Source organism: Macaca mulatta, chromosome 1 (genome assembly GCF_049350105.2).
Source record: "Macaca mulatta isolate MMU2019108-1 chromosome 1, T2T-MMU8v2.0, whole genome shotgun sequence".
NCBI lineage: Eukaryota > Metazoa > Chordata > Mammalia > Primates > Cercopithecidae > Macaca > Macaca mulatta.
The window spans coordinates 11,439,563-11,458,740 of NC_133406.1; the positions used below are offsets into that span (position 1 = coordinate 11,439,563).

The 19,178-nt window shown below is 37.2% G+C and overlaps 1 protein-coding gene across 7 annotated transcripts in view; it reads right to left on the reverse strand.

The window, feature by feature from the left end:
• The window catches only part of RYR2 (ryanodine receptor 2), a 794,036-nt gene that overhangs the window by 180,741 nt on the left and 594,117 nt on the right, over positions 1-19,178 (reverse strand). For all 7 annotated transcript variants that reach the window (XM_077998277.1, XM_077998259.1, XM_077998275.1 and 4 more), the window contains 9 exons: positions 18,780-18,966; positions 16,922-17,027; positions 14,479-14,599; positions 9,661-9,830; positions 8,174-8,394; positions 6,787-6,877; positions 4,143-4,283; positions 2,552-2,715; positions 432-510 (listed from right to left, as the gene is read on the reverse strand). In XM_077998277.1, coding sequence (XP_077854403.1) covers positions 432-510; positions 2,552-2,715; positions 4,143-4,283; positions 6,787-6,877; positions 8,174-8,394; positions 9,661-9,830; positions 14,479-14,599; positions 16,922-17,027; positions 18,780-18,966 — 1,280 coding nt within the window. The remainder of the gene's footprint in view (positions 1-431; positions 511-2,551; positions 2,716-4,142; positions 4,284-6,786; positions 6,878-8,173; positions 8,395-9,660; positions 9,831-14,478; positions 14,600-16,921; positions 17,028-18,779; positions 18,967-19,178) is intronic.

Consider the following 19,178-nt stretch of genomic DNA (forward strand, 5'->3'; position numbering starts at 1 on the left):
TCACACCACTGCACTCCAGCCTGGGCGGCAGAGCAGGACTCAAAAAATAAACCCAAAAAACCTACATATGAAACCAAAGTTTCCTTAAAAGGTGAATTCTGAAGGGGGGTCACCATTTCCTCCTGAAGCCCTTGGTGATTATTGCTTTTTACTCCGATAAACAATATATGTTATAGCAACTATATTTATAATATAATTAATAGATCTTTTGAAAGCTTAAAATAGTGCTTATTCATAAGTGTATTATATTTGTGTTAATGATAGAGCTAGCTAAATATTATATTATTATATAAGCTAATTGTAATTAAGTATTTTTTCCTAATTTAGATCAAGTTCTCATTTTAAAAGAGAACACTGTCATGGTCAGAAGTATTGAACAGTGACCAGTCATTAATAATGACTACTGAATAAGAATGTAATTCTCTTTTTACCTTGTCCATTGACCATTTGTCATGCGAGTGTTCTGCATATTTGTTAATGAAGTATTCCAACTTCTCAGGAATTGTAATACTATGAGAAAAGTAAAGACAAAAGAGCTTGATTTTCACAGAATTTACAGGAATCATATTAATAATTTACTCACAGCTAATGAATGCTTATATCTCATTCAATTTTAACTGTTAAACACTACTGTTAACAAAGAATTACATTTTTCTATTTTCAGAACAATATAAGAAAAGTCAAGCAGATAATGTTCTATCTGCTCATCTTATATTGATTCATAGTTTATGTGCTAACATAACAAATTAAATATCATAAAACTATAATAACAATTATTATTAAATACATAAATTGAAATAATTAAATACATTCAAAGATTAGGACAATATATTACACAACAAAGAAAATACAAGCACTAAATTTAGTAGTGATGTGTTAAAATTTTTAAATATTCATGGTCCACAAATAACAGCGTAAATGTTACTAGAATTAACTATAGGGAAAATAATTAACTTCTGCTTTTTGTTAATATTTACTCTTGACTCCTTTTGTGTTTAAATGAATATTTAGTTCCTTGATGTTGAGGACATGCAAATGATGACCAAGTCTGATGGTAAATCTAAGGCTTAAAACGTATCTATGAATGGAAAATCAAATATATATAAAAAATTCTATTCATTAATGAATATATCTTATTAAAGTATTAACTTTGAGAACACAATTCTACATAAAATCTAGTATAAGATGGTTTGTTGTTGTTTTCCAGCAGTTAACAGTAATTGAACTATAAGACATACACATACCTAAGAAGCAATATATAAAAAATTGTAATCATCTAGAAATCATTGATATCACCGCATAAACCTGTATCTGTTAAGAAGTCCCCAAAGGGGCAAGCCTAGGTAAATTAATATCCATGCCCACACTTATTAATTAATTGGATTTAATGAACCAACACCAAAACCATGACATTGTTCTGATATTTAAAAATCTCAGGTTAGATCATATGTTAGCAAACCACAAACTTACCCATGTAGGAATGTGAACATGTGATATATTGGTTTACTTACTTCGGAGGAGATACAAAAGATCAATCACATAAGCCAAATACTGGGGGATGGGGGAAAGGGTCTTTTCTCACAGGACTGTCATCAAAGACCAAACATGCAAATTTAAGGCATTATCAAACTAATGGCATACCACTCAGGTTGAAATTCTGATCTGGTTATGGAAGCTAAATCAGCTGGGGGCCACTCAGAAGCCTCAAAGTTGAACTCCCAAGCAAATTCAGAAGCCGTGGATAAGAACTACCAAGTGTCTACCTTGCTAAAACTGATCTTGCTGAGCACCATGGAATCAGTAAGAGAATGTGGCATGAAGAGGCAGCTTTCCTTGCACATGGAGAACCATGATCCTACTTAAAAACAGTAACAACAACAACAACAAAATGCTCAGACTTCAAACACCTGAAGTTCCCAAACATCCTATCCGTAGAATAATTGTTGCAACTAAGTACATGTAACAAGTTTCATAATGTTAAAGAATGTTGTTTCATCTTTGGTTTTGGTTGTTAAACTGCATTCTAACTGCATGCTGAATTTTCCAGAAAAATTCTCATTCGATATTCCCTTCCATCTCGTGCTGTGTTTTATCAAGTTGAACATCAGCTGTGAACCCTGGACCTTGCTGAGATGTAGTGATGGGTGAAGGGATTCCCTTGCCACTCACAGAAACAGCTTTGCAGTGCATGCTGGGAATATCCTAAGTAAAAGATGTTATATAGAGGTTGATTCGTAGTTACTATTAAACATTTAGGGTAATTTTTCAACTAAAAATATAACTGACAGACTTTCTTAATCCTATTATAGATATTACATATACAGAGTCTTGATTGTGTTAAAAATATCCTCGAAGGTACATCTTATCTATTTCTGATATTAGTATAATCATTATTATTACTATCATTTTATAAGTTAAAAGGACCCCTATTAAAAGGATACCAATTCAAAGGGGGCATGTATTAGAGAAAGTTCACTTTAGTACCTTATTCAATTTCAGACTTCACACATCATTTACAATAAAAATCTGCTGCAATAGAAAGAGTCCATACTTTGAGGTATCAACAGGTTGTGGGTTAAAGTTCCCTTCAGAATCCATTGATGACTGTTTTTCCATCATACTGACATAATTTGACTCCATGTAGTCTGGAGGCAAAGCTCCCGCAACTGCACTCAGGCAAGGCAGTGCCAGTTTGAAAAGCTCTTGTTCATATTTCTGGGAAAAATGGAGGACCAAAAAAGAAATTACTATATAGCAAAAGTTGTCAGCATGATCATCAGGGCTACAGAAGGTTGCAGAAGAAAATCTGAATTACCCTGGGCTAACTGAACTCTCTGATAATTCTTTTTCTAGAAAATGAAACACAGAGCCTAAAACCCCATCAAACATAAAAGAAGCTGCAGCTAGATTTACAAACATAAAAGAAGCTGCAGCAGTTTCAGTTTAAGGAGAATAAAATCTTTGACTCTCCAACACATTGGAAATGAAGTAAACTTTAATATCGTCAACGTGTAAAATATCGTTACAAGATAAACATCATTTCAGTCAATAGGGACTATATTACTTATAGTTAGTTATAGATAATTCCTGTACATTATAATGAGTATACATGAAAAATACAGAAAGCATAACATTCTAGAGAGTGAGAAATTTTAACCGATCCATGTTGCATTATAAAGGTTTGAAAAATAAAATTCTGAGCTGGAAAAGAAATTCCATAGAAAGGATGCATGATAAAAATTTATAGGAAGAGGTATTTGAGTATTAAGTTAAATTTATATTTATAGATTTTCTAAAAAATAAAAAAGTAATAATTTAAATTATTTCACTTTAAATGTTCATTGTTAAATAAACATAAATGATTCTAAAAAATACTTACACATTATTTTAAAAGGACTCAGTTTACCAAAGGAAATTCAGTAAGAAAAAGCATTAAAGTGTTGCTACCAAATGTAATTGCAGACAAATATTCCTCTACTATGTAGCAAACTTGTGGTAATACTACTCCAATCATCTAATAATGTCAATCTGGGAATTCAAACTAATTTTGATTAATTTAAGCATGAACATACAAGACTTGTTGTTCTGCCTTTTCTCTAAGATCAACACCTGCCAGCCATCTGAAAACACAGGAACTATTCATTATAAATTTTGCAACTATAAGGGAATGCCATATATGCAATGCAACATTGAGTGAAGGTATCTAAAGCTCCATAGCAGCAAAGCTGGAGACTTTAGCAGGAGACCGGGATATTACAATTACATAAGATTTCATGTTTTATATTTTTGTATTGGATATAATTTCTTTGGCCTTTATAAGATTGGAGATGGGACTAGGGAGAGTCTGAGTCCAAATGCGCCAGAAACTTATCAACCCTGTGCGTAATTTCCTGAACTGCTTAGCCATTTGACATTCAGAAACAGTGTTGTGATCACAAGGAAACTGCTACCATAATGATTAAGAAAAATAAATATAAATTGCATTTTCAACATTTATTATGAAGCTGAGAAAAGAGAAAAAATAAAGCCATATGTGTCTTGGTTAGCAAAGACAGTATTCAACTAGGAATACTATCTTACTAAGAAAGTGTGGCTTTGTGCCATTGGACTGATACAAACGAACCCACAAAATCTTAAATTACCTTTTGAGACAGGGCATCAAAAATGCCCCAGAACAACTTTCTTGATAAATGAAGTTCTTCTTCTGAGGCAGCACCAAAGTTTCCCCACCCTCCAGGCAGGCAGTAATATTTCCAGCATCTTTCATAATGATTTGTCAGCAGCTATGTAGGAAAACAGTTACAAAAGCAATGAGCTATCAAAACCTTTTGGATTTTTTTTTTCATTTCTCTTCATAAGACACTGTAATGCTACATTATAAGGTCAACTGAAGTGAAATTGCTCAATCCCATGTAAACTCTCTTGGAGAATACTATCACCGTGGATACTACGTGTGATAGTTAATATTGAGGGTCAACTTGACTGGATTGAAGGATGCAGAGTATTGATCCTGGGTGTGTCTGTGAGGGTGTTGACAAAGGACGTTAACATTTGAGTCAGTGGGTGGACAGGGAGAGACAGACCCACCCTCAATCTAGGTGGGCACCATCTAATCAGCTGCCAACAGGGCTAGGATAAAAGCAGGCAGAAGAATGCGGAAGGACTGGACTTGCTGAATCTTCTGGCCTTCATCTTTCTCCTGTGCTGGGTGCTTCCTGCCCTGGAACATCAGACTCCAAGTTCTTCAGCTTTTAGGCTTTTGGACCTACGCCAGTGATTTACCGGGGGCTCTTGGTTCTTTGGCCACAGACTGAAGGCTGCACTGTTGGCTTCCCTACGTTTAAGGTTTTGGAACCTGGACTGGCTTCCCGGCCCCTCGACTTGCAGATGGTCTATTGTGGGACTTCACCTGGTGACTGTGTGAGCCAGCACTCCTTAATAAACCTTAATAAACTCCCCTTCATATATACATCTATTCCATTAGTTCTGCCCCTTTAGAGAACCCCGACTGACACACTATGTCTCTTTCAAATTTAACACTGATTGCAATATGAGGACCAAACGCCCAATTTTACAAATAACTATATCTTGTACAGCATTCTTTATGAGGTTGTTTGGATTCTACGTATCTCTGAGTTCTACATTAATCATTTACTTATAATTTTATGAATTGTTATTAATATCTTGCAATCCACATGTAAAACGAAGGGACTGATGTCGGGACGGCCCAGAAGCACAATAAAGGAACTATACATCTGTGATTCTTTTTGCTCTGTCTCTGCCTCCCTATGGCTTGCCTCAGTACTTAATTCTCCAAGTAAATTTCCAAAACCACTCTACTTGGATCACTTCTTTGTCTACATTTCTTTGGGGGTTACGGATGCAATTTATTACTTTACTGATTGTCTACACTGCTCCTTGCATTTTCACCTATGCATATTGCTTGTTTAGAACTAAACTGGAATGTCAAAGACAAGCAGAGAATCTTTCAATTATTTGGTAGTTCTTTAGATAATTTATTTTTGATCTATATTTGTCAAATTAATAAACTGATCTATATGACTATACATATTTGGACTCTTTCCGATATCTAAGGAAGAAAATAAATCGTAAGAATGACTGTTACTAATGTGGGCTGCATGTCTTATTGTTAAAATATTACAACTCATTTGCTTATCCTTTCAGTTACAAAAAAATGAACACATCCACACATCCACACAATTTAGGAGTCACAAATGATGAAATACTGAGATCTAATATGCTTGGCTTCACACTGACATATCTCTAATGTAAGAGAGTTTTATTGCATAAGGGTAACAGCATGAGACTGTATCTTTTTTCATGAATTTTCCAGCTCATTTGTATCAAAAAATTTTGCAAGACAAGGACCATTCTAGATGACAAAAAACATAAAAGCAGAATTTTTAGCAAGAATATAATTTATTTTATCTAATTCACTAATGTATCTAGATTTATTAAAACAAAGTCAGTTTTCACACAGAAATATTACTTTTGCTAAATATCCAGGATGCTTTTACTGTAACAGCTACATATAGACTCTTCATATCTCATACTTCTTCAGCACTAGTACCGGGTAGCCATTGGGGAAAAAATAATGCTACTGGATGGCATTGCAGAGTGGCCATCTATTAAAAAATCCATCACATTACTATATAACTTTGATGCAAACACTGTATTCTATATTCTGAGTCTAGATTATGATATTAAAGGACAAGAAAACATTCCCAACTCAGTAAGATAGAATGAGACTTGATCCTGAACAGAACAATAAATCTAGAGAAAATACCAGTGATTTTTCTATACTGTGTGACAAACTATAATTGCATATACAGAGAGGTTATCTTTAACCCTATGAAGTGACATTTGGAGCCTGTCATGTGATTATTAACTTAGAAAATGTTGTCTTTAAACCCTGGTCTTTATCCCTCAAGGTTTCTAATAATATTTTAGGCCAGGCCTATTACCATGTTTTCCAACTTAAGAATATCTTGGCTTTTATTTTCCCTGTGGTCCTTTTTCTTTTTCCCATTGATTTCTATTTCCATTGTTTATATTGAAATCATTGTTAAGATTTCTATAATCTTATAGAACTTATTTATTTAAAGTTGATATATACATTCCTATAACTTCTAAATGCCCATTTCAATAATTGGGAGACATTTTCCAGCATCAAGCATGATGTATCTAAGGAATGTATATGTTGTCATAGAAAATAAAGTCAGAGAAACCAGTCATCAAATATCTACACACATTTCCTATACTTACTTTCAGAGGCATCTTTGCATGTTCATTTAATAATGGAACATCAAATACTAATCTTCTGAGTAAGTGCTGCATCATAGAAGGTCTCAGTTGTCTGTTGGAACAAAGTTAATGTTAATAATGCTGAGAAATGTGTCTAAACTAAGTAGATCATTCATTAGAATAAATTATGTAAGCCAAGGACCTGAATCTATACCTCTCTTCAGATGGTATTCATTAGATGCTCTTTGTCCAAAGATCAGCTACTTAGTTAATTTTATGTAAGGTTAGATTTCCCAACTCATCTCTATCCCTCAGATCTGAAGACCACCCCTTCTTTGCTACAGAAGATATTTCTTCTGCTCCTTCCTTTCCAAACCACTCAAAAATGTAGACCCCACTGTTTCCTAAGACTTTCCTTCATTAATTTCAGTAAATGTCCCTTCCCTCATTCCAATGTATGGTAAGAGGCAAAAAGAAGAGGGAATATTGGAACAGAAAGGACGAAAAAATGGCTGAGACAGCAAATTTGCCAGAGAAGAAAGGGAGCGAAAATGAATACATAGTGAACATCTACTGCGTCAGGCAACAGCAAGTGTTTTACCTCGTTTAACACTTAGAAAATCTCTGTGAGGGAGGCATTTTGGTTCAATTTTACAGAATCTTAGACTAGGGAAGTTAAAGAGCTACTCTTCTGATTTTCCACCTCCTTCAGTGCCATCTGGCTCTCAACCCAGACACTCTACCATGGGTGAAAACTTGCCCTTCCCCCAGGGACTGCCAGGCAAGAGTTCCTAGAGCAGTTACAAAGGAGCCATGTTCTTTCTAGGGGCTTGAGAAATTCTCACTTTCACAGGCAAAACTTCATCAGGGGGAGATACGTTTCTGGTTTTCATAGTAACACATTCTAGCACTTCTACTGATAGGAAATGGTTTTCCAGGTTGGAGGAAATATTCAGCCTTCATCAATGCCCCACAAAAATATGGTTTTAATATTATGCTGTATCACATTTTATATTTAAGAAGTCCCTTTTTTCTTTTCTCTTCTAGAAGAGGAGTTAAATCATCAAACACAGTCAAAAGGCGAGATCTATTCATCTCACCTAAGGTGGCCAAGGACTCCCGACACAATTTCTCCCCACTCCCAACATCCAGAATAGTATTCTGTAACTGGTCAAAAGCTATATCCAACAGCTGGATACCCTAGGGAGGCTTGGAGGAACACTCCGGAACTCGACTGGGAGCAAGGGCGCTCAGAGAAGACTCATACCTCAGTATATGGGACTACCTAAAATGAATGAAATCTGTGGTATGGAAAATGGTTCCAAAATTCCAAATAATCTGTCAAAAGCCACACTGTAAATTCTGTTTTTTAAAGAAGAAGCTGGTGTAGAATTTGTTATCCACTCACCCACAAATAGAGAGCAAACAAACTTCTATAGAATCCCGCTGAGCTTTGGTAAGTGAACAGCCCTTAGAAAGTCTATACACAGTATGAAGCAATGAGTCAATGAGAGAAGCATGGTGCTCTGTGCCAGCAAAGAGAGGAGCACATCTTGTTAGCAACGGCAAGACGGCCGTGCAAAGGTACCGATTGAGGGCCAAGGCCATGTCTGTAGCACTCAAAGCCGCCTGAAAAAGAATCAGAGTAGAAGGCCATTTGTGTTTGGCAGCAGATAACTTTCAAAGGGATCAACATGGGAACATATAATTTCACTATCTAAAGGATGATAGCGCTATGAGACATGTAAATGTATTCTTCAGTTATATCTTTAAATGTGGGGTTCATATGATTTTTACCACTAAAAACAATCAACTATCAATTGTTCATAAACAGATAAAAATGAATGAAATGACACCTATCTCCTCAAAAAGCTTAATAGGTTCAGATTCTATCATTAAATATCAATGGTAGGATCAATGTAAGAAGACGATAATATCACAGATGTGAGTGTTTTCCTTTGCTAGGCAAAGAGAGGAGCTTATTCTCACAGTAGATCTCATAAGCAAAAACTCTTTCTGAATTCTCTTTATGATTCATATTTATTCTTCTCATGTCTATCAGCACCAATAATCAAAGGATAACTGTATTACTGTGTTATCATATCCATACTATTCAGGTCCAGAATTTCATCTGAATATGCAAAACAAAGAAAAAAAAGTTTTCATTTCAGTTTTGTGATTCTGTTCTCGTATATTTCATGAAGGGGCTACTGTCAGCTCAAGTCCTGATGTACTTTGAAATCAAAAAAGCACACTGAACTGATAAAATTAATGAGTACTTGAAAGTAGGTATTAAATGTGTATAGTAGTATAACTACTATAACAACATTTAGAACTTCAGCTTATTCCACAGTGTTTCAAAGAGAAGAACATTTAAGCTGATAATGGCAGATTCTCCGTGTGGGTCACCCAATATACAGAACAGATTTCAATCCATTTGTACCTTGACAAATGAAGACACCAAGATGATCATGACTCAACAATATCCATTAAATCATCGCAATTCTTTAATTGCTTTTATTGAGAAGCATAAGTGTTTAGGCCAATTTGGAGGTTGACACCGAACAGAGGTTAACAGGAGTCACTGTGACCTCCCAAATTAGAGTTATGTGAACCTCTTATTGAATCCCACAGCACCTTATCAGAATTCTTATCATATTCTTTTTGGTCAGTGGGAAGTTTCCTGAGGTTGTCAGTTTATTCAGTGAATTCCTTGAGAACATAGACTAGTTTTATTTTCTGTTTACCTATGGCTTACCTGAAAATATAACAGGTACTCAATAAACATTCATTGTCAATAAATTAATCAATGGATATATATATATATATATGAATATATCATAAGGCACAGAATGAAGAGTCAAGAGAGGAGGAAGTCCATTGCTCCAATCTCACCGTATCTAAAGAAGCAGCCGCCCGGAGATCTGGCAGAAAGCCAACCTCAAGAAGATGGAGGAGGAAGTCTTGAACCTCAATTCCATAGACCCTGTCAAGGAATAAAACCATGGCTGCCTTGTGATCTGGGCAAAACCCCGCAGACATGTCAGGTTCCACCACATTCCCATCTAAAAGAGAGAAGTGAATTTTGGTGTCAATGGCTGTGCCATATATGGGTAGATTACAAATGGCTGCTTTCTAGACTTCTTACGTTTTAAATAAACTTTTCAATGAAATGGTTTTCTGTTCTTCGACTACCCTCAAGCTATTATGGGAGTTTGCTGAGGAAATAAGGCAGTGCAATTTAAAGCCAAGGTCATTTAAGTGTTATATAGGCATCCACTTGTTAACTGCATACAGGATACAAGACGTGGCATTGTTAGATACTTACGAGAAACAAACAAGCATCCAAAATCTACTTTCTAAATCTCCAAGTGAAATCCATGAAAAGTTAAAATGTAAAGTGGGGATTTTCACTCTTTTCTAAGCGAGCCTGTTTTAAACATGAATAAAGCTCATCTACCCTTATGTGATAATCTCGGTATATTTCTCTTTTTATGCCTTAGAACAATAACAAAATGATGAAATAACACTATAAAACCAGTATGGTTTTCATATGAAATATGTTTCATTAATCATAACAGCATTTAACATGCATTTAAGGGTCATATTGTTTTCTCTATCAATACTCTAAGCTTTATGCCTATACAGATTAGTGAATTCTTTACAGTAACTCCATAAGTTCCCTAACTGGGGACTACTGATAAAAGAAATCATGGGATTATGTGCCAATTTCAAATACTGAAGAATTGATTTACTTCCTGTTTGACCATATAATTATGCCAACCTGGTGCTGATCACACACCACGATTCTACAAATAATATCACAGAACTTTTCATATGGATACAACATCAAAGAAACAAGAACTCAGAGAAGGATGACACAGGACCCACAATCATCCTGAATAAACTGAAAGAATAAATGACAACTTTTCTGTTTTCACTTATAGTCAATGAACAAATTTTATATGTGAATCATGAAAATAAACAAATAATGTTCTAAAGGAAGCTAGATGAAAGGATAATGCCTGGTAGTATTATAAGGACACCTAATATAACTAGTACATTCCTTTCCTTACATGTAAGAATAATAGTTCTGATGTGTTGTGCTGTTGTCAGGCACTGCACTAGCAACGTTCCTGACATGATCTTACGCAATTCCCACAACCCATCTTTGAGGCTGCTATTATGAGTCTCATTCAACGGATCACAAAAACTAGCCTTTAGAGAAGTTAAGTAACTAGTCCAAGGTCATACGCCTAGTAATTGACAGAGTTGTATTTAAACCAATTAAAACTGGATTTAAAATCCAGCCAAAGCTGACTTAACCTTAGTGTTAAATCAGTATGCTATGATTTTCAATTAAAAATCTATATAAAATTCAATTTCAGTTCTCCTAAATATCACATCAAAAAGGAATTTAAATGTACAGTATTCTATGATCTTAAAGTGTAGCTGTGCCTAGGGAAAAGGGGAGCAACCCACTGATCCTGCTCTATATGTTTTGCTTTTTAAACTCTTATCCAAGCAGACATTTGTTTTAATGAATGCCACACAATGCATCTGGCTCAAGACTCACAGATTGGCTCAAGTTGCTGTTTTATTTGCACCATCTCCTCAAACACACTGGAGACAATAAAGCAGCAGTTTCACCCTGTGGTGCCTGCTGTATACATCCATCCACAATTACCAGCAGTGCCTGCTGTATTCATCCACCTGCAATTACTGCCTCAGACAGGGCGGCCAAATCAGCCCGGGCCAAGAGCTGCAGGATTACATGCTTATTCCTCAAGTTTTCTGAACCCCTTCTTCTTTGATTATTATTCTCGGGCATACTCTAGCTTGGAAATAAATATGATAAAAATGTCTGAGGAAGACCTTAGCTAATCCTGAGAAGGGAAAATATCATTCTTTAGAGACAAATTTCACATACTAAATATAGAATGTATGATAACCATTATTACTGCTACTTGGTGATGCTTATAGACAAATTGAGTTGTCATTGAAAAGGAGAAAGAAATATAGGTGTTTTAAGCTTTGCAGTGAATGCATAGCCACATAAAGTTAAATGCACAACTATGGTGACATAAAAACCGACAGTTCTGTCTACGTTCTCCACAAAAGGAAAGCAGAAAAAAAAAAAAAGTTTGAGATGGAGTCTCGCGCTGCTGCCCAGGCTGGAGCACAGTGGCATGACCGGAGCTCACTGCAACCTCCATCTCCCAGGTTCAAGCGATTCTCCTGCCTCAGCCTCCTGAGTAGCTGGGACTACAGGTGTGCACCACCACACCTGGCTAAAAAAAGAAGAGATTTAACAAATACCAATGGATTGTGTTAAAAGTTAACTTTCATTGTGACTGTGATACAAAATTCACAAACACACACACACAAACCACTGTGACTCCCGATGGAGACAATATACTGCAAATATGTGAAGAAAAATAACATATTAGAGCACAACTAACTAGTAAAGGAAAGAAAGCAACGTGAAAACTCTTGAAGGATGCTAAAGGCAGATGACTGGAGGAAATGAGGAGGTACCTGGAAACTTTTGGGCCCATTCTGAAAAGGACACCTGGGCTCTCTTACAGTCTATGTTCTTGGTTCTTTGTTATTACTCATATTACTACAAAATTTAATGCTTCCCTATTTCCTAATCTGTATGTCACTGGTACTATTATTATCTTTGTCCTGATAGTGTCTATTTTGTGGTTCAAAATATAGAATAAGGAAAACATATTTTCCTTAAGCAAATGAACATGAGTTAGAAGAGAGGTACAGAGACAGCAGATGAAGATGAGCTACAGATGCACAAGGAAAAGAAATTGGCTCAAGTAGGGAAGCCAAAGGTGGGGAAAATTTTTAATTTCTAGCTTTGCCGAGAGCTATAATGAGCGTTCGATTATTATGGTAGTTTTGTCACCTTGTAGATTTGGGTTTAAGGTTAGCATACACAAGACTTTACTTTCTCATAATCATGCCTGGCAAACAGGATGAGCTACCTTCAGATATATGGTGACCCCTTTCATTCTAGACTTGAGCTACTATAGCCTGCCTTCTCTGGGGGCATAATTAATGAAAGAAAATGATTATATATAGCATGCACTTCCTACCTGATTATGTTTTTTGTTTGTTTGTTTGAGACAGAGTTTCACTCTATAGCCCAGGCTGGAATGAAATGGTGCAATCTCAGCTCACTGCAACCTCCCCACCATCCCGGGTTCAAGCGATTCTCCTGCCTCAGCCTCCTGAGTAGCTGGGATTACAGGCACCCACCACTATGCCTGGCTAACTTTTGTATTTTTAGTAGAGACAGGGTTTTGTCATGTTGTCCAGGCTGGTCTCGAACTCCTGACTTCTAGTGATCCACCTACCTTGGCCTCCCAAAGTGCTAGGATTACAGGCTTGAGCCACCACGCCCGGCCCCTAATTATGTTTTGTTCTACAATTAGAAGTCTTTCATGTTAAGTGATTTATGTACAAATATCCAATAAAGTATTGAAAACTGAAAAAAAAAAAACCTTCCATTTGAGAAAGTGAAAACAAAGTATATTTGGGATTTAACATTTATTTTAGTTGTCTTCAATAATTTCTTTAATCTCAAAAAGACTTTTATCCTTACTCATGAAAAGAACACTTCTTTTTGGCCAGAAGCGGTGGCTCACGCCTGTAAACTCAGCACTTTGGGAGGCCAAGGTGGGTGGATTGCGAGGTCAGGAGATTGAGACCATCCTAGCTAACATGGTGAAATCCAGTCTCTACTAAAAACACAAAAAATCAGCCCAGCGTGGTGGTGGGCACCTCTAGTCCCCACCACTTGGGATGCTGAGACAGGAGAATCGCTTGAACCTGGAAGGTGGAGATTGCAGTGAGCGGAGATCGCGCCACTGCACTCCAGCCTGGGCGACAGAGTGAGACTCCGTCTAAAAAATAAAAAACAAAAACAAAAACAAACAAACAAAACACTCTTTTTAACAGAGGGGATTTTAAAATCTCTAAGTCAAAAGCTATCATCATTGCTTTCAATAGAAAAGCATTACAAGAAAGCGACAATGAAAACTATGAAAACGCATGAACTAAAGAACTGAGGTCAAGAAAGAAGAGCATGCGACCAATGATAGCATGCATGACATGAGACAGTGGAGGGCGGTGGTGCATATTTCCGCTTTTCTGGAAGCTGTCTGAAATGTCATATAAAAGAGAATTAAAATCTCAAAGCAAACACAGCTTTAAAAATAATGGAGAAAAGGCCGGGTGTGGTGGCTCCCGCCTGTAATCTCAGCACTTTGGGAGGCCGAGGCGGGCGGATCACGAGGTCAGGAGATCGAGACCATCTTGGCTAACATGGTGAAACCCCATCTCTACTAAAAATACAAAAAATTAGCCAGGCTTGGTGGCAGGCGCCTGTAGTCCCAGCTACTGAAGAGGCTGAGGCAGAAGAATTGCTTGAACCCAGGAGGCAGAGCTTGCAGTGAGTCGAGATCGCACCACTGCACTCCAGCCTGGGCTGCAGAGTGAGACTCCGTCTCAGAAAAAAAAAAAAAAAGGAAAAAAATTATAAAATATATACTTTATAGCTTTTCTTAAAAAAGAAATTTAAGTAGTATAGACATAATTTAGGAAGCGGAGAGGTTGGGATGTTGAGTACGGAAAACATTTAGAACATGATGTCATCCAACATCCTACTGAATTAGGACATACTGAAGTTGGCCTTACCTTTGGCTATTGTTGGCATCTGAAAAGCGATGCTGATAACGCCCACCAAATCTCCCAAGGGAATTAGGGATCTCAAAATAGACCTAATTCTGATGGCTTCTCCCTTACCAGCATGAATCAACTATACAGGAGGAAAAACAAAAAAGAAAACATTAGAACAACTTTGTGATATCAATGTTACAATTCTGTCTAGGAAATCTGAAGTATGGAAATCCAAGTCCAAAATAACTTTCTGATCAGTATACTTATAAAGTTATGCCTCTCTCAGACATAGCCTCTGGCTTACCTGTGGATATTTACTTGCTCACACAGTTTTCATTGACTTCAGCATACACGAAATTATTTATACTATGGTCTAGGCCAGTTGGTTCACCCATTAGAACAACAGTTTTTATCCTTTTGGGGACTGTTAAGATATATTGAGAATCTGACATGTTTATGAAAGTTTACTTTCCAAAATTACATGTAAATATGTATCAATAACACGAGCAATAATACAAACAAAATTATCATTAGACTCTGAGCATATACTAATATTTATGATCGAATTAGCTTCTTTCTTGCTTTGTGCTAAGAAATGAATTGCATATCATTGCAGGGTCTTTGACCCTGATTTCTCCCAAGGCTGGATTTATAATGTGGAGGAAATGATGAACATAAATCCTAACAGTTCTTTTAGACTGACATGAAGTACCCAGGATGACTGTGGATGACGATACAGTCAAGAATCTCAGCAAGTCTTCAGGACAGGCTCGGCTTGCAGAGCCGGGATGGGCATCTGTTTACCTCATTACAGGGTGTGAAACGCAAGCACAATTTCTGGCATATAGGAGGCCTCAAATAATAGTTATGAAGATGCATAAATTTCAGAAATGTCAAGGTTGTTCCCTTATTACTTCACTTAGTTTTTCCCCCATTAATAGAATAGAATGAAAACTTCTATTTATTAGTATACTTTCTCTTTGTTTCGCTGATGTGTTTTTCTGAGATGGGAAAAAGAACAAATATTGTGAGCAAGTTTTTTTTGTTGTTGTTGTTGTCAGTAATCACCTCTGGCATAGAAATTTTTAATAGTCTCTGTTTCCATTTACTAAGATGAAAAAATCTTACTAGCGGCAAAGTTTAAATTTTTCTAAAAATCAGACTCCAGTTTTCTAACGTTCTAACATTCCTCTATCCTGTGATTCCTCTTTGTTCACAAGAAAAGAGTACATCACGGAAGTTTTAACCTCTGGGTATGAAAAACCTAAATCACACAAAAAAACCCAACCAAAACCAAAAGAAAGATAGATAATAAGGGTAGAGAGAAAGGCGCTTTGTAAGAAAGCCCTGGCTTCTTGCTCATCCCACTTTAGAAATATCCTTACAGTTCTTAACTACCCCAGCACCAATCAATGTGTTTCAAACTCTCACACTCTGCGTTTATTTCCCATTAGAAGATCTGGAAATGAATGTTTTGGGCCCTGGGCCAGGATTTTTTTTTTTTTTATGACTCTAGTAGAATAATATAGAATCAACTACAATAAAATAAAGAACAAAATATCAGAATGTATTACAGAGTAAAAGTATTATTCCATGAAACTTTAATTTCATTTGGGTCAAAAAGTTTCAGAAAACACTAATCTAGGCTGGGTACATTGGCTCACACCTGTAAGCCCAGCACTTTGGGAGGCCGAGGCGGTTGGATTACTTGAGGTTAGGAGTTCTAGGCCAGCCTGGCCAAGATGGTAAAACCCCATCTCTACTAAAAATACAAAAATTAGTTGGGTATGGTGGCGGGTGCCTGTAGTCCCAGATACTCAGGAGGCTGAGGCAGGAAAACCACTTGAACTTGGGAGGTGGAGATTGCGGGAAGCTGAGACCATGTCACTGCACTCCAGCCTGGGAGACAGAGCAAGACTTTGTCTCAATATGGAAAAAGAAAAAAAAAAAAAAAAAAAAAAAGGAAAGCAAGAAAGCAAGAAAGAAAGAAAGAAAGAAAACACTAATTTATATGGTCTAAATAGCTCTTAATATCCACCCCCTACACTTTCCCCCTCACTTCCCCCTAAAACAATGGCAAACACATAGAGCTAAATACACAAAAGAAAATTACTTTTGGTAGGAGCAGTTGCTTTCTGCATGCACTATAACAGAAGAGGAAATTGTATAGAGAAAATATGTTCTTTTCTTTTTAAAATGTGGGAGGCTGTATGAGTTTCAGAGATATATGAGTAACTTAAGTACTCTATTAATGACTTGCACTGAAATCCCATTACTAATTTTTACAACCAACAAGACATTTCCAACTAAACAAACACTTGTTCAGCAATTAGACTGCAGCTATTATTTTTAATGGAGCATGAAGATTATTGGTTTTGGATGCTATTATGCTCTTTGCCAGCTATAGATGTCTTAATATAGAGAAATCAGGATTGCTGCTCCTGAACCCCCAGGAACTCACATGCATCTCAGGCGCACAGCGTCCCAAGAGGTCAATCAAAGCTGCATAGAAGGTCATGATCGCGTTCCCCATGTGGATAGTGTCATCTTCCTCCTCCTCTGTATCACTTCCATGAATGTTTCAAAAGAAAGAGAAAGCAGATGGGATAACTGACATTTCATGTTTATTACATATCTCTCCGAGGAAAGGGACTACTAGGTAACACATTATTCTTCTGATACATTTCATATATGGTATAAATGTAGAGCTTGACGTTTCTAAGGGAGAATAACGACTGGTTAAAGATCAAGCTTGAGATTCTAACACCAAGAACACATCTGTGGAAATTTTAGTATTAAGATTCCTTTGAAGGGAAAAGGAGGAATTGCTCATTTGATAGGTTCTTTTCCTTTCTGGTGGTAGTGTATTAACAAAGAGAATAACTGATAGAAGGATGTGTGAGCTTAGGCTATTTCTATAAATGGCACACATGTAGAAAAAGGGTGACAAAGATGTCATATAAGGTCACTTGTAAGGCATCCAGTACAGTGCTTTGCCCAGAGTACTTTATAAATGTTATTGCACTTGCTCAACTACCTCTGTACCAGCTACTCAACCTCCCGCAACCCCTGCCAAAGAATCCAACATATCTCCCTCCCCATCTCTGTAGGGAAAATATAATTACATGTTCTCTTGCTGATGAGAGCCAAATCTGGATGGCCCTGGAGGCTCACATCCTTCCTCCTTGGTAACTCAGAAGACAGCTGTCCCCACTGAATACAGCAGTCTGCAGAGTGACAGTGAGGCCTCAAATGACAGCCTCATTCCTGGGCATGCAAGGCTGTCCATGAGGCCCTCAGGTGTACCCTTGCTAGTGTGGTCCTGGGCCAGAGGAGTCAGGATACATTTTCTACTACCGAGAGAACCTAAGAGCTCCCTGGTTCCTTCACGGCCAACTGATAAGCATGTAGCATGGTGTGTGTGTGTGTGGTGGGGAGTGCTCATTCTTGCTCTAGGAGTGCTCCCAGTCTGCAAATCTGGCTATGGTGAACATGGAACATCGATGCCCAGTTTATATGTAAAAGACAAAGGGTTTGCAGGATTGCGTTCACTCTATCGCTTCGTTGTTTAGAAATATGCCTCAATATTGGCCTCCCCATCGGGGAATCGAACCCCGGTATCCTGCATGACAGGTGGGGATACTCGATACGCCTCAATAAAGCCTTATGTTATATCTTTACCAGAGGGACTAGCAGTGTGGATGCATGACCCCCCGCTGGAGGACATTCACCTACACAAATAAGCATCACACCTGGGATTTACTTATATTGATTACTGAAATCTAGTATCAACAATGTATAGCTACAGATAAATGTAAGAGAGTGACTGCTTCCCGTATCTGTCTCCTATACCTCAACTAAGCATTACACTCCTCAGAATGACACCTTTTCTCGATTTTACCACCATATCAGTTTAGTCAAGTCCCCCTTTTATTTGCAAAAGGTCTCTTTCTAATCATAAAATCTCTTTCTACCTACCTTCCCACTAAACTCTAGTCCAACCCCAAAGGTTCACCTCGTATCATTTAGAACCACCCACCTTGCCCTAGCTCCCCTGGGAAAATTCATAAGACGCATCTCCTACAACCTAGATTTCCCTCAGCTAAATCTACACCATCTTCTTCAGCTCTCTTTGTTCATTTGACCTATTCCGGCACCAAATTCCATCCATTCTTCCAAATCTAAGACATTATGTTTTCAAAGGGAGAAATCTTCAGCACCACAAGTTATGCTACAATTCATAGGATGCAGAATATATTTTGTAAAATTTCACATCAAGTAGTATGGATCACTCATGAGGGTGTGTTTATTAGACCTACAGTGTTTTACTGGATCCGCTATTTGGTGAGGGACCATCTCGAGAAGGATCCTCGGCGATTTTGATGGCTTCTTCCATTGCTGCAAGAAGCCCATTCCCACCTTCTCCTCTCAAAGCAGGACCAAAACACTCAGGCCTCCGAATAAGCAATCTCACCACGACATTTGCATTCTCCTCCACACTCTCCCCTAAAGTAGAATGGGGAAGATAAGTAAACAAATATGATTATATGGAAGTTCTGAACAAAAAAATGTTATACTAATCATTTCCTATGCATAAGAATAACTAAAATCCAACAATATACTGATAAAGCCAAAATGTAACCCAAATTACTAGCTTTGGGTATACAAGACACAGTAAATTTCTTTTCTTGCATTACAAATTTTCAGAGTAAAACCTT